This window comes from Pistacia vera, unplaced genomic scaffold, assembly GCF_008641045.1.
Source record: "Pistacia vera cultivar Batoury unplaced genomic scaffold, PisVer_v2 Contig400, whole genome shotgun sequence".
Taxonomy (NCBI): domain Eukaryota; kingdom Viridiplantae; phylum Streptophyta; class Magnoliopsida; order Sapindales; family Anacardiaceae; genus Pistacia; species Pistacia vera.
The window spans coordinates 1,021,087-1,033,651 of record NW_022196225.1 but is presented as its reverse complement, the minus strand read 5'-3'; the positions used below and the strand labels follow the sequence as shown (position 1 = coordinate 1,033,651).

The window sequence follows — 12,565 nt, the reverse complement described above, 5'->3', positions numbered from 1 at the left end:
GCTTCAGTTCACATTTTCGTATTGACATAATTTTCAAAACAAAGTTTAATTTTGTGGCTGACGAAAGAATCTTTGACAAATTGGCTATAACTTTTTGGATTAGTATATTTTTATTGATTTAAAGGAAAATATAATAGGCCGACTGCATAAAAGACACAGAACCAGAGGGGGAAAAAATACAAGAAGCCCACAAATCAAAGCTAAAGAAGAGTCTGACCCAACTAAGCCACAGCCAACTTCAGCACATCAGGCCTTAAATTTAGACATTACCAGATTTCTTATGGACTGTCTAATTTCATGGCATCCACTGATCCATCCTGTGTACTTGGTGCCTGATGAGATGACACTGAGCATTGAAGTATGCTAAAATAAAATTTGTTTCAACTGGAAAAAAAAGAAAAAGAATAATAATGATGCTATATACAAAATTAATTAGACATCATCCACCGCTATACGCTTGGCAAGGATGCGAAGAAAACGAGTGAGGGACTTTTTGGCACTTATAATTGCTGCATCAACTTCCCTTTCATTTACTTCAACAACAGTCCTGCTTTCTTCACTTGCGTGTACTCTCTTCACAAGTTTGCGCAATTCCTGTCAATGGGGCAGCATAGCTTATACTCAATATTGGACCGAATATTGCCAGATACAAAGATACTCATCCATGTGATTCTACTGCCCAAGTTATATTGGGTTATTCAACTTTCACGTGCACTTCGCGTCCAAGGGGAAAAATTGCTAAATGTAAGGTTTCGTGGTGTACAAGGGACATGGTCATGCTTTCAAATTGGCAGGTGACTCAAAAGTTCTCATTATCTAAATGGTTTACTTTCAGCTAATAAACAGCTCATCTATCATCCTTATTACAGAGCGATCAAATGATCAATAGCAATCTATACTCAAATGATAAACTAGAGCTTGCAAGGAGGACTGTACTTACCTGACGATCAAAATCAACATTCTGAATTGAGTAAACCTCATTTGTAATTTGAACATCCTTACTTATCAGGCCGTCGAACCATCTAGTTGCCTTGTTGATATGCTCAAGTGATTCCTTAAAAACCACACATAAAGAGTAAGAAAACTTGCTAATATTTAAGAATATAAGCTGAGAGGAAGTCTTCTGACAACAAAAATAATATTTGGCCTGACAATTTCTCCCAATGGTCATGAAGAAAAAGCTCCCAGGGAATCCTAATAATTTGTTTCACTTGAATGTAAATGTGCAATCAAAGATTGATGTTTATAAACAAAAGAAATTATATAATACCTCTTCTTCCTCCTCATTCTCACTTTCTTCAGACTCTTGGTCATCATCTCCAATGATTTTTGCCTCTGAGCCAGCTAAAGCATGCAGCGTATGATGGTCTCCATCTTTTGTTGCCTGAATTAATGCTTCCATCAAGTCTGGTTCAACTTCCCGCAGCAGTTTACCTAACACACATTTCACCTTAAGTAAGTAAAGAGGCAGACAAGCAGCAGGATGAGAGGAAATAATGTACCGTCCCAAGATTCACCTTTTCAAGGAATAAGACCAATCATAACGGAAACAACCGTCTTATATTTTTACCTCACGTAATAATTACTAAAGCATACAAATACTTATAGAATTTGAAATGGGCTTGACTTTTTACCCAATAATAAGACATTTTTTAATGGAAATATTACCTCCTCTTATAAACCAGTAGGCTTGAGCGGTCAAGCTCATATGTTGGGTCATGCCTATTGATAGAGGTAGTTACTGGCTCTAACTCCTCACCCGTTGGTCAAACACTCAGCTTAACTGTGCCTAACTCTGACACCATGATAGAATTTGAGGTAGGCTTGACTCTCACCCAATAACGCCTTGTTGAATGAGAGGATTACCCCTTTTTATAAACTAGTAGGCTTGAGCGTGTTTAGTCGGTGTGAGACTTCAATACTCCCCCTTACGGTTAAACCCATATGTTGGGTCATGCCCGTTGATAATTGTGTCAAAGTTTGAGTTTTGGTTTTTTGCTATTGGAAAATCTAACCCAGTATCTGTTTGAATTGCAGGGACAGAAAGAGAGACTAGCTGAGTATTGTTCTAACTGAGTATCTGTTTAAATTACAAGGACAGAAAAGAGAGGCTAGATGAGCGGAAGTTGATTGAGAGGCTAGATAAGTGAAAGCTGATTCAATCTAGAAACTCAAACACCATGTCAGAATTATGAGCAAAGGAGACTCAAGGAGATAATTTAGTGAATTCAATTATTATTGAATTGATTATAAATGAATCAACATTGCCTATTTATAGAAAAATAAACTATTTACTAAGGAAACATAATATTGTAACAATACCTAAAATCTCCTAAAATAAGGAAAGATAATATTGTTTCACAATTAAGGTAACATATATTTTTTATTCCATTTTGCACTTCAACACCCTCCCTCAAGTTTGTGGTGCGTAAAAGATGCAAATGTTTGTGATTATGTCAGAGTTTGATCTTTGATTGTTTGCCATTGGAAAATCTAACCGAGTATCTGTTTGAATTACAAGGACAAAAAGAGAAGCTGACTGAGTATTATGCTAACCGAGTATTTGTTTGAATTGCAGAGACAGAAAAGAGAGGTTGGCTAAGCAGAAGCTGATTCAACCTGGAAGCTCTGATACCATGTAGGAATTATGAGCAAATGAGACTTAAGAAAGATAATATTGTTTCACAATTAAGGAAACATAGATTTTGTATTCCATTTTGCACTTCAAAACTTCACTTCAAGCTTGTGGTCATAAACCACAAGCTTGCATAAATGATGCAAATGTTGGCGTTTATGTCAAAATTTGAGCTTTGGTTGTTTGCCATTGGAAAATCTAGCTGACTATTTGTTTGAATTGCAGGGATAGAATAAGAGGCTAGCTAAATATTGTGCTAACCCAGTATCTGTTTAAATTGTAGGGACAGAAAAGAGAGACTAGCTCAGTGAAAGCTGATTCAACCTAGCTCCGATACCATAATAGAATTTGAGGTGGGTCTGACTCCTCACCCAGTAAAACTTTTTTGAATGAGAGGATTACCCCACAGTGCCTAGTCGGACTCCAACAAATACAATTTCATACCAATCTAAATCTATAAGAGAAAAAGCGTTTCAAGCAGTGAAGCAAAAGATACAAACGGTTTATTTAGCACGGGAACAAAAGTAGTTTGCAATGATGGACTTGTTTACCTATATAGTTATACTGCCTCCGCTTTCCTTCTTTAACATCAGGCCCAAGTCTCTGCGACCAAAGAACAAACACTTAATCCTCACCAACAAAAATAAAAACCAGTACTTAAATCAAGCAAAAGAAACATCAAAACTAACCAATAAACCCAATGTAAAGAAGCACCTTAACTAGCATTAGAGCATCCAACACATCTTGGTCAAGAGAAGCCACTCTACAATCCCCAGTAAACCCCCAAAAATAAATAAATAAAACAGTTAATTCTTAATAGGCAAAAACGTATGATGTCAACTTTAGTAATTAGAAATAATTGGGAATGTACTTGAGGATGCGTTTGATTTGAGGAGTGGAGAAGGCGGCAAGGTCCATGCCCCAATGGACAGCGCGCTTAGCCTCGCGCTTCTTTTGATTGCGGCTCTTCTTTAGCTCGGAATCAGAGTCGCTTGTGTTGTCATCTTCTTTGGGATCAGATGTTGTAGCAGCATTTGGTAGTCTGAGTCCGCGTGAGCGGTGATGGACGTTCCGACGAGAGGAAGCTACTGAGGTTAAACACAAACAACACGACCAAGAGTTTTTAGTGGTTAGTGTTGGTAGTAGGATTGACGACAGTAAATGATTGGATGGTGCTTGGGAGCAGCAATGCTGCTGAAGCTGTGGCCATTGCCTTAAAGGCCGCATTAGTCGCGCCATGTAAAACTTCTCTGCACTGCACTGCGCTGTACTGTCCCTGAAGTGGGGTGCGAGGCCAACTTAAACCGGGAACGTTTTATTCAAAATGAGCGGTAGCTAAAGAACTGGGTTAAGTCTTTTGGGCCTGTTTGGGCTTACTGTTCGATCTAGTGATCAACGTCTCGGTTAAGGAAAAAAAGGTGACGCCCTTGCTTACATTGGGGTTGTGTAAGAGAAGTTGTCCTCTTCTGTGTTAGAGTCCAGCTGCTTGAGAAAGAGGACAAACAATTGTAAAATCATACTAACAGGTGGGCTCTGGTGAATCTTCTTAAAATTGATATTTTGTGGCCGGAGTTAGCATTGATTTGTCACAATCTTTTTGTGGCATTAATCATCTTACTCGTTTTCTATATATGATTCATTGCACAATCCGCTGTGTCCAGACTCCATACAGTCACAATTATTAGTTTTGACTATGATTGTGTATATAAATTGACCACTGGCAAATATTACTCCTTGTGGACAGTCAGTGAACAAAGTGGCTCCTGTTAATAGTACTTTGAACTCGGCAGCGGAATCTCAAAAAGTTTGCAGCTCTTATATTATCCTCTCTTATCTACCGACAAGGCAACTAAACGTATGGTAGAGATTCAAATTGGACGGTGATTCAATTGTAGACATCCAAATTGGATAGTGATTGCAATGGTGGAGATTAAAATTGGACGTGATTAAAATTATTAATTGTAGTTACTTACGTAACATCAAGTCCGTTGTCGTCCAGCGGTTAGGATATCTGGCTTTCATGACCCGGGTTCGACTCCCGGCAACGGAATTTTATTTTTTATAAGACAAAACTTCTTTTTTCCCAAACGAAAAAAAAGCACTCTTGAGAAAATATGGCTGGCTTTTTCGGGTTTGATGGCATCTCCTTTGGTTTCTATAATGTTGTTTATAAATCTGGAAAAAAAAAAAAATAATAATGTCTTTCGAGGGTTTAATGGCTTCTCCTTCGACTGAGATGCAGAGAGAAGCATTGAATTTTGAGAAATAAGACTAGATATACAGGTCAACTGAGGCATATAATAATGCTTAATCTCATGGTCCACTGCACTCTTGAGCATGTTCTATCGGTGATCTTTTATGTAATTATAGCAAAATAATTGGCAGAGACCCAGTTATTAATCCATAAGCACCCACTAATTACAGCTTAAATATCAGCTTTTCTCAATTAACTGACGTTTAGTGCTGTGTTCAAGCATACAGATTATGTTTATTTTTCAGTTTGGTGTGTTTTAGCTCCATACCTCGGCAAGACCCTGAAAATTTGAAGTCAAGACTTTCACTGTATAACCTGATGTTTTTCTCAAGGAGATATAGCTATTTCAAGGCCTTTTCATAGGTTCAAGGATCAGATTGATGAAATAAAGGATTTTTAACTGATGATGAGAACCCTGTTAATTTCAGATTAAATTAGTGCTAGATTTATATCATAACATGACACCGACAATTGGAGAAAACAGAACAGAGAGTACCGGAAGTCTGCAACTTTATTGTAAACATTTTTTCTTGAACCAGATTACTGTAATTGAAGATTAATACATGCCTCGGAATAATAAAGAAAGGCAATTGAAAACAAATAAAAGAAATCATGCATTGAATCTGGGGATTACAGATGTCATTCAACAATCAAAGAAGAGAAAATTCAAGGAACTGGATAGAGGTATTGAAATTTTCATTAAATCCAGACTATAAAAATGTCGCCTGGTTTAAGTTTCAATTTCAATCATAGATATTTACAGGCACTATTCAGCATTCCCTATAAACAAGAACAAGGGTAATGCTTTTACAATATATATTTTTAAAACTCTCATCCTAAGTAACTAACGCCGCCCATTTTGCAGCTATTTCCTACCAGCATTGATCAGTTTCCCAAGACCGCCGTGTATAGCCGGAAAATCTTGCATTCGAAGAGGTGGCCATTGTAGTTGCCCCTCCTGACATTGCAAAAGGAGAACTTACTGGGTTTCTACGCTTGAATAAGGAGCGGTCGTAATCTGCTCGCTTCTCTGGATCAGAAAGAGTTTCATATGCTTCATGTACCTTCATGAAGTCATAAGCTGTATACTCCTTTTGACGGTTAGCTGCTACATCTGGGTGTAAAACTCTTGCCAACTTCCGGTAAGCAGTCTTGATTTCCTGACATGTGGCACCCATTTGAATCCCCAGAACTTCATAAAGTGAAGCCGCTGGTGACGCAATGTATTGAGGCGCTGTTCTCTCTGCCGTTGTTGCACAAGCAGCTGATACACGAAGTGGGCGGAATTTGACAGACACGGGATGGGAATGAGCTTCATTGCCCACGAAATTTGAGCCAAAGAAATGAGTTGTGGAGCTAAAAGATGCAAGAGAAGAAGATGTGTAAGCCATGATGATGAACATGTGATGCTCAATGTTGACTATGGAGTCGTTAATATATAGAAAAGTTGGGGGAGCATTTAACCGTGGTCAGTTAAGTTGGGTTAAGGAATGGGTAGGCTTAGCCATTTGGATTTTTATTTTAGATCTATCGTACGCTGAGTCAGAAAACCGTCGGTGTTGATGAGGCATTCACCGGATGGGGTTCAGTAATAACTGACTCAGTGTCTGTGATGACTTGGATCCACGTTAAAATAAATAAATATTGTTTGTTTGGATGTTAAAAGTGTTGTTGATTTGGAGTTGGAGACTACCGAGGCTCCAGTTTTGTAATTTGTGTTTGTCTTGTTTGTGGCTATAATATTCTTTTTACAATTTATATATTATGATTTCTGCTTCAAATTTTCAAGGTTTGCTTAGCAGATTGAGAGAGATATTTGGTGACTTCACTGCTTAATTATTAATCAGTTTCTGCTTATTGAATGACAAATATTCTAGAAGAAACCTTGTATTTTCTGCAAACGCGTTACATCTATTTTCACTTCATGAAACAGGCACTGCCAACAATGACAAAACGCCAGGCAAACACCAGCTGCCAAGCTGACTGCACCATCACAACAAAGAAGTCTTCTTCCGATTTTCATATCATCATTCACGAATGGCGAAAAGGAATTTCTGGATGAAAAAAACCACATACATAATTTTCCAAAATAAAAATAATTTAAAATATCTTTTTTTTTTTAATTATAAAATTTGGATAAGGTGAAGCGGAAGAAAGATCAACAACGCCTTATCTACATACCCATTAAAAACTGGGGACAATTGAAAGGGTCTACACAGGAATACAGGATAACGTGTGTGGTCGGTCGTTACTTTAACTAGAATTATTGTTTGATTTGACGTGAAATTATTTTATTTTATGCCTTGCTTTTGTCACCCATTCTGCTCCCTTCGTTTGTTGCATAGATTCAGCGTCACATAATAATACTTTAATATCTTCCAATTAATAAACCTATGAAATTCAAATTATTGTTTTAATTTAATTTAGTTGAAAAAAAAAAGACATTACCGCTTAGATTTGTAGGTTATCCATTTGAAGGAGCTCATGTGATCATGTGACTGCGGGGATAAACTAATCTGGGACGTCTAGAACATTTAATAATGAGCGGACAGGTGTCCAGCTATGGTAAAGTGGGCGGTGGGTTACGGTAACCTGGAAGAAGAGTCAATGACAAGTAATAAATATTAAAAAAATTAACAAGAGTACAAAGAAATGTCAAAAGAAATAGTAAATTATATGGGAATGGATGAGATACAAATAGTAGCCGTTGTTTGGAAGCCGCAGATTCACGTGAGTGCAAACAACAGTTACCCGAATTTGAGTATCTATCCACGGGGATTGGGGACCATCCCCAGTTTGTCGGTTACTTGCTTAACATCATCCACTACTAAAAAACTGTAAATCCATCACCCTGGAAGTTTGAACTTTATCTCTAGAACTTTCTTTGGCGAGCCAATTATGGGCTAAAAAATTTGGCCTTTCTGATTTGAGGTGCCCAGTCTACTAACATCGCCACATGAGAGCCCATAACCAGCTCAACTTTTGATCAATCCACTAACATCAGAGCCCGTAAGAAGCTCAACTTTCACAGGCATTGTACTTGTGCTCTATCAACTCAACTCAAATGACCAAAAATATGAAACATATTGCCCTCTTCCCGCGATTTTCTATTATTTTAGAGTTTTGTGAAATTCTGTTTCTTCTTTTGATCAGCTAACCAAAATGAAACTTAAGAAACCCCATTAACCTTCCCAAATTAACCCTTCTTCTTCTTCTTCTTCTTCTTGTTTGCATTTGGAGGGCAGTGTTAGTGGACGCTGATTCGTCCATTCTTTTCTTAGACTGGACTGTTTCTTATTCTGAACGTGCTCCTCTTGGCGTTGATAAACAGGTAATATATTTCAAGTTTTGCTGAAATGTTTTGTTTTTAACTGATTTATAATGGTACATTTCTAAAATGATCAGGTTATAGTAATCAATGATCAGTTCCCGGGACCGCTGTTGAACGCAACAACAAATGACATCCTCAGTATTAATATTCATAACAACTTAACAGATCCATTTCTCATCACATGGTACATATTACTGCCAATTAATCATGAGTTTATAATTATATTATGAGTTTAATTAATTGTTATTGGGATTCATATCATGTTATAAGGAACGGAGTGCAACTGAGGAGGAACTCATGGCAAGATGGGATGCAAGAGACAAATTGTCCCATACAGCCAGCCCAAAACTGGACCTACAGTTTCCAATTACAGGATCAAATTGGAAGCTTTTTCTATTTCCCTTCTCTTCTTCTCCAAAAGGCTGGTGGTGGATATGGTGCCATCCGTGTAAATGATCGTCAAGTTATTGCTGTTCCATTTGATCAGCCTTACAAAGAGTATGATATTCTCATTGGAGATTGGTATAACGCTGATTATCGGGTATATTATGTGTGACAAATAATATTGGTTTTTAGTTAAATTACTTCTGGTCTTTTTAATTGAGAAAGATTTTTGTGTTGCCTTATTTGGTCCAGGACATGAGAGCTTCACTTGATGATGGAAACTCATTCTCTGTGCCAGATGGTATCCTCATTAACGGATTTGGACCTGAAAAAGCAATTTTTGATTTTGAGCCAGGTTATTTCTCTCTTGGACATGAACAACATATCTTATCATCTACAATATTACACTAATGCCGGATCCATAAAATGGATGGATAAAAAAAAAAAGATTGTGGGGATGCTGAAATTACCTCAGAATATATTGGCAGTAGCCTGCCAGTAAATTAAATATTGATATTTGAATTGCAGGTGCTACATATAGGCTAAGGATTTCAAACGTGGGCTTGAAAGCATCTCTCAACTTCAGAATAGAGGAGCATCTACTGTTGTTGGTGGAGACTGAAGGATCTTACACACTTCAACAATACTATAGTAGCTTGGATGTGCATGTTGGCCAGTCTTACTCTGTTCTAGTTACCGCTGGAACCTCTTATTACATGGTTGCTAGTTCCCGTTTTATTCCTTTCCAACTTATTGGAGTTGGTATAATTCGGTATCCAGGTTCTGAACCATACCCCATTACCCCTCTTCCAGCCGGACCACAGCCATTCGATTATACATTCTCTTTAGATCAAGCTCGTTCAATAAGGTACATTAATTATCTTGAATAAACGCAATCGTATTGCTAATTAACACATGAAGCAAAAGTTATTAACATTTGTGATTTGGTGTGACAGATGGAATCTAACAGCAGGAACTGCCAGGCCAAATCCCCAAGGTTCCTATCACTATGGCATCATCAATATCTCTCGGACACTGGTCCTTGAGAATGGTATGCTGAAGGATGGAAAATTCCGCTACACAATTAATGGAAAATCATTTGTTCATCCAGACACACCATTGAAGTTGTTGGATTTTTTCCAGCTCAGTGTTGATACAGTGCCTGTTACTCTCCCTTACGCACCTTTTGCTATTCCTCCTGCGTTGGGAACTTCAATAATTGATGCTAATTACCATGATTTCCTCCATCTAGTATTAGTTAACCCTCTTCCGTATTTGCAGACATGGCACCTTGATGGCTTTAACTTCTTTGTTGTCGAGTGAGTCTTCTAATATTTTTGCATATTTAAAATGTAAATGCAGTATATATCTTAATAACATTGTGTAATTTTATTTGTAGCATGGACTGGGGATGTGGAATGAGAGTAAGATGGAACAATATAACATGATTGATGCTATTTCTCGCTCCACAGTTCAGGTTTGTAGATGAATGATACATAAAAATCCAACTTCATTTTTACATAAACAATATTAAGTTCATTTATCATTATTTGTGTGATTAACGAGCAGGTTTATCCGTTTTCATGGGCGGCAATAATGGTAAAGTTGGACAGTGAAGGACTGTGGAATTTGAGGTCACAAAATGCTGAGAATTGGTATCTTGGACTAGAGCTTTATATTAGAGTCAAAGGTGGCTCATCAACCATTTCTATGGAAGATGAAGCTCCAATTCCTGCAAATGTCATCAAATGTGGAAGGGCCACTAATCTATAATCTTTTCATAGGATAGGTTAAAACTGTTTGATATTTTGCAATTAGATGGTTTGCTCCGATTTTTTCACATATTTTTCCATGAATCACTTGAATAAAGAGGAGACATTATTTGGAATCATATGCTAAACTTGATTAACTGAACAGTCCTGGACGTCTTCTTCCAAAGTCTCTTCTATTGACTCCATCTTCATGGCACCTTCCTAATTTTGAAAGGAGTGAAATAGTTTATTCGTCTGAAGTGTTATCGTGTGTTGACAGACGTCATTTCTAAAGAGTGGAAACGTGCTGTGTTGTCTACATCCCACATCGCGTAGAAAACAAAGATTGGTTTGAGGCGTTGCTATAAAGAGCTGACACGAAAGGTGTGTAGAGTATGATCCTTCAGGCGGTTTAACGGGGATGTGATGAGTGGTCATCACTCGCTATAACTTTGCGAGATGGGTGTCCGACCTATGCCTGGTTACGACAATCTGGGCACTCCCATCTTTACCAATCTGATCCCTATGTTGAAGGAACTTTTAATCCTAGTTTAATTTTTATTTTTCTTTCAAACAACTAGTCAATTTTCTTTTCCTATTGAAGACAAACAGTTTTGCGATTGAGTTCGTTAAGAGTATGTGATATATATATATATATATATATCGGATTGGTGGTTTGAGGTTACTGTTCAGTGATTATGAATTGCATAAGATTATATCGGAACATATACAGCATATTGAGAACCAGAAAACAAATTGACTAATAATATAGACCACAACTGAACAAAGCAAGAGGACACCGTTCCCATCACAAATCCTAGAGGACTACACAATAAATCCAAGGGTAACCAGTAAAGTAGTCAAAGAAACCACAGCAACTCCTACAATGAACCTCTGCTCTTTTGAAGCTCCATTGTCAAATGCAGTATTATCAGCTAAGCCTTGCTGGTTACTTTCTCCAATTGGCTGATTAGATGTAGAATATGGCTGATTAACCCCCAAGAATGGCTGGTCTGTAGAAGAAAATGGCTCAGTTAACCCGGAGAAAGGTTGGTTTACGGTCTGTTCTTGTGGATCGTTTAGCTGTTGTTGCTGTTGGTAAACCGGTTGAGGGTGTTGTGTTAAAGGGGAATTTTTGTTAATGAGAGTAGGAAATGGAGGAGAAGCTAGGAGGGGCATATTTCCACCGTTCTGTGAAGGGGCAGTTGGTTCTTGCTGTGCTGTGGCTCCTTCCATTGTTCCAGCTGGGGACACAGCTTCTCCATGATAAACAGAGGAACAGTGAATGATAAGAAGAAAGAGAACCAGGCATGATTTGTGGGAATTGAAGATTTCCATTGGGATTAAGGCACCAAACAAATGATGATTCTAATGAATGCACAAGTGCTGTGCTAGAACTGTTTTATATTAACGAATGAAGTTGTTGCAACTGTTTTTTGAACTCAAGTAGGAGCGGTTGGTCTACGCATATGGAGTTTATACGATGAAATGGAGTCAGTGAGATAATCAGCTTACAACTATCGACTTTTCAAAATATAATGAGGTTGAAGACAGAGACACAGATGTAGACACGAGATTGAAGTGCATGATATTGTATGATTGGAAAAACAAAACAGAGCATTCCGTAAGTATTACCAGAACTATGATCCAGCTGAGCCTGAGAACCAGTTAGCGCAAGAAAGCAGTTATAAAGAAGGCCAGTAAGCTTAACTAATGCACAAATTTACCGACTTAGCTCTCTATAGTGACTTTGGCTATGGTTGCGGTACAATCTACATTGACCTTTAGGCGTCCACAAGGACTTTCGATCAACCACAGCAACACGTCCAACCGCATCACCCCGTCTTAACTAAGATTATAAGGATCTGACACATTTCCCTAGTTTAAATCAATTAATGAAGTTTTTAGCTTTCATAATAAGATATCTCAATTTACATTTCATATTTAAATGACAAATTCGTATTATTGATTTTGCAAAGTGAAGCAATCTTTGTCGTTCCAGCGAAATACCACGTAATATTTCGAACGACTTTCTGTTCTCACTGTTTTCATGACTGAAACTGCGAGAACGTTAACAGTGCTACTCGATTTCACAGTTGAAAAACTGTTACACATCTAAAATTGAAAATTTTCATTATCATTAATCATTATCACCTTTCTAGTAAATATATAACCATCCAAGGAGTATATATACAAGGGACTATAATCTT

At 37.6% G+C, this 12,565-nt stretch overlaps 4 protein-coding genes and 1 non-coding gene across 5 annotated transcripts; 2 read left to right on the top strand and 3 right to left on the bottom strand.

Annotated features, from left to right (window-relative positions):
* Positions 1-398: 398 nt before the first annotated feature.
* On the bottom strand, positions 399-3,934 carry LOC116141906. The gene is made up of 6 exons (XM_031427383.1): positions 3,507-3,934; positions 3,350-3,398; positions 3,187-3,238; positions 1,271-1,434; positions 941-1,054; positions 399-594 (listed from the first exon to the last, which is right to left on the bottom strand). The coding sequence occupies exons 1-6, from the start codon at positions 3,872-3,874 to the stop codon at positions 433-435; spliced, it is 909 nt and encodes a 302-aa protein (XP_031283243.1). The 5' UTR covers positions 3,875-3,934; the 3' UTR covers positions 399-432.
* Positions 3,935-5,479: 1,545 nt separating this feature from the next.
* LOC116141788 (chaperone protein dnaJ 11, chloroplastic-like) lies at positions 5,480-6,338 on the bottom strand. The gene has a single exon (XM_031427267.1). The coding sequence runs from the start codon at positions 6,290-6,292 to the stop codon at positions 5,762-5,764; it is 531 nt and encodes a 176-aa protein (XP_031283127.1). The 5' UTR covers positions 6,293-6,338; the 3' UTR covers positions 5,480-5,761.
* A 1,233-nt stretch (positions 6,339-7,571) lies between these two features.
* Positions 7,572-10,262, top strand: LOC116141824 (monocopper oxidase-like protein SKU5). Its single transcript, XM_031427297.1, has 9 exons — positions 7,572-7,726; positions 8,064-8,220; positions 8,295-8,404; positions 8,491-8,761; positions 8,857-8,959; positions 9,133-9,472; positions 9,561-9,923; positions 10,004-10,081; positions 10,174-10,262. Exons 1-8 carry the CDS (start codon positions 7,572-7,574, stop codon positions 10,050-10,052), a joined length of 1,548 nt encoding a protein of 515 aa, XP_031283157.1. The 3' UTR covers positions 10,053-10,081; positions 10,174-10,262.
* A 511-nt stretch (positions 10,263-10,773) lies between these two features.
* Positions 10,774-10,879, top strand: LOC116141922. Its single transcript, XR_004129902.1, has one exon. It is a non-coding gene; the product is annotated as a small nucleolar RNA Z279/snoR105/snoR108 (small nucleolar RNA).
* Positions 10,880-11,180: 301 nt separating this feature from the next.
* Positions 11,181-11,693, bottom strand: LOC116141823. The gene has a single exon (XM_031427296.1). The coding sequence runs from the start codon at positions 11,691-11,693 to the stop codon at positions 11,181-11,183; it is 513 nt and encodes a 170-aa protein (XP_031283156.1).
* Between the last annotated feature and the right edge of the window lie 872 nt (positions 11,694-12,565).

Coding starts and splice junctions, on each gene's coding strand:
- LOC116141906 (XM_031427383.1), bottom strand. CDS start 3,874: ATGGCGCGACTAATGCGGCCTTTAAGGCAATGGCCACAGCTTCAGCAG. Junction 1,435..3,186: donor GAGGCAGTATAACTATATAG/GTAAACAAGTCC, acceptor AATGTGTGTTAG/GTAAACTGCTGCGGGAAGTT. Junction 595..940: donor ATGTTGATTTTGATCGTCAG/GTAAGTACAGTC, acceptor CCCCATTGACAG/GAATTGCGCAAACTTGTGAA.
- LOC116141788 (XM_031427267.1), bottom strand. CDS start 6,292: ATGTTCATCATCATGGCTTACACATCTTCTTCTCTTGCATCTTTTAGC.
- LOC116141824 (XM_031427297.1), top strand. CDS start 7,572: ATGGATGAGATACAAATAGTAGCCGTTGTTTGGAAGCCGCAGATTCAC. Junction 7,727..8,063: donor TCATCCACTACTAAAAAACT/GTAAATCCATCA, acceptor ATGAAACTTAAG/AAACCCCATTAACCTTCCCA. Junction 8,762..8,856: donor GGTATAACGCTGATTATCGG/GTATATTATGTG, acceptor TATTTGGTCCAG/GACATGAGAGCTTCACTTGA.
- LOC116141823 (XM_031427296.1), bottom strand. CDS start 11,693: ATGGAAATCTTCAATTCCCACAAATCATGCCTGGTTCTCTTTCTTCTT.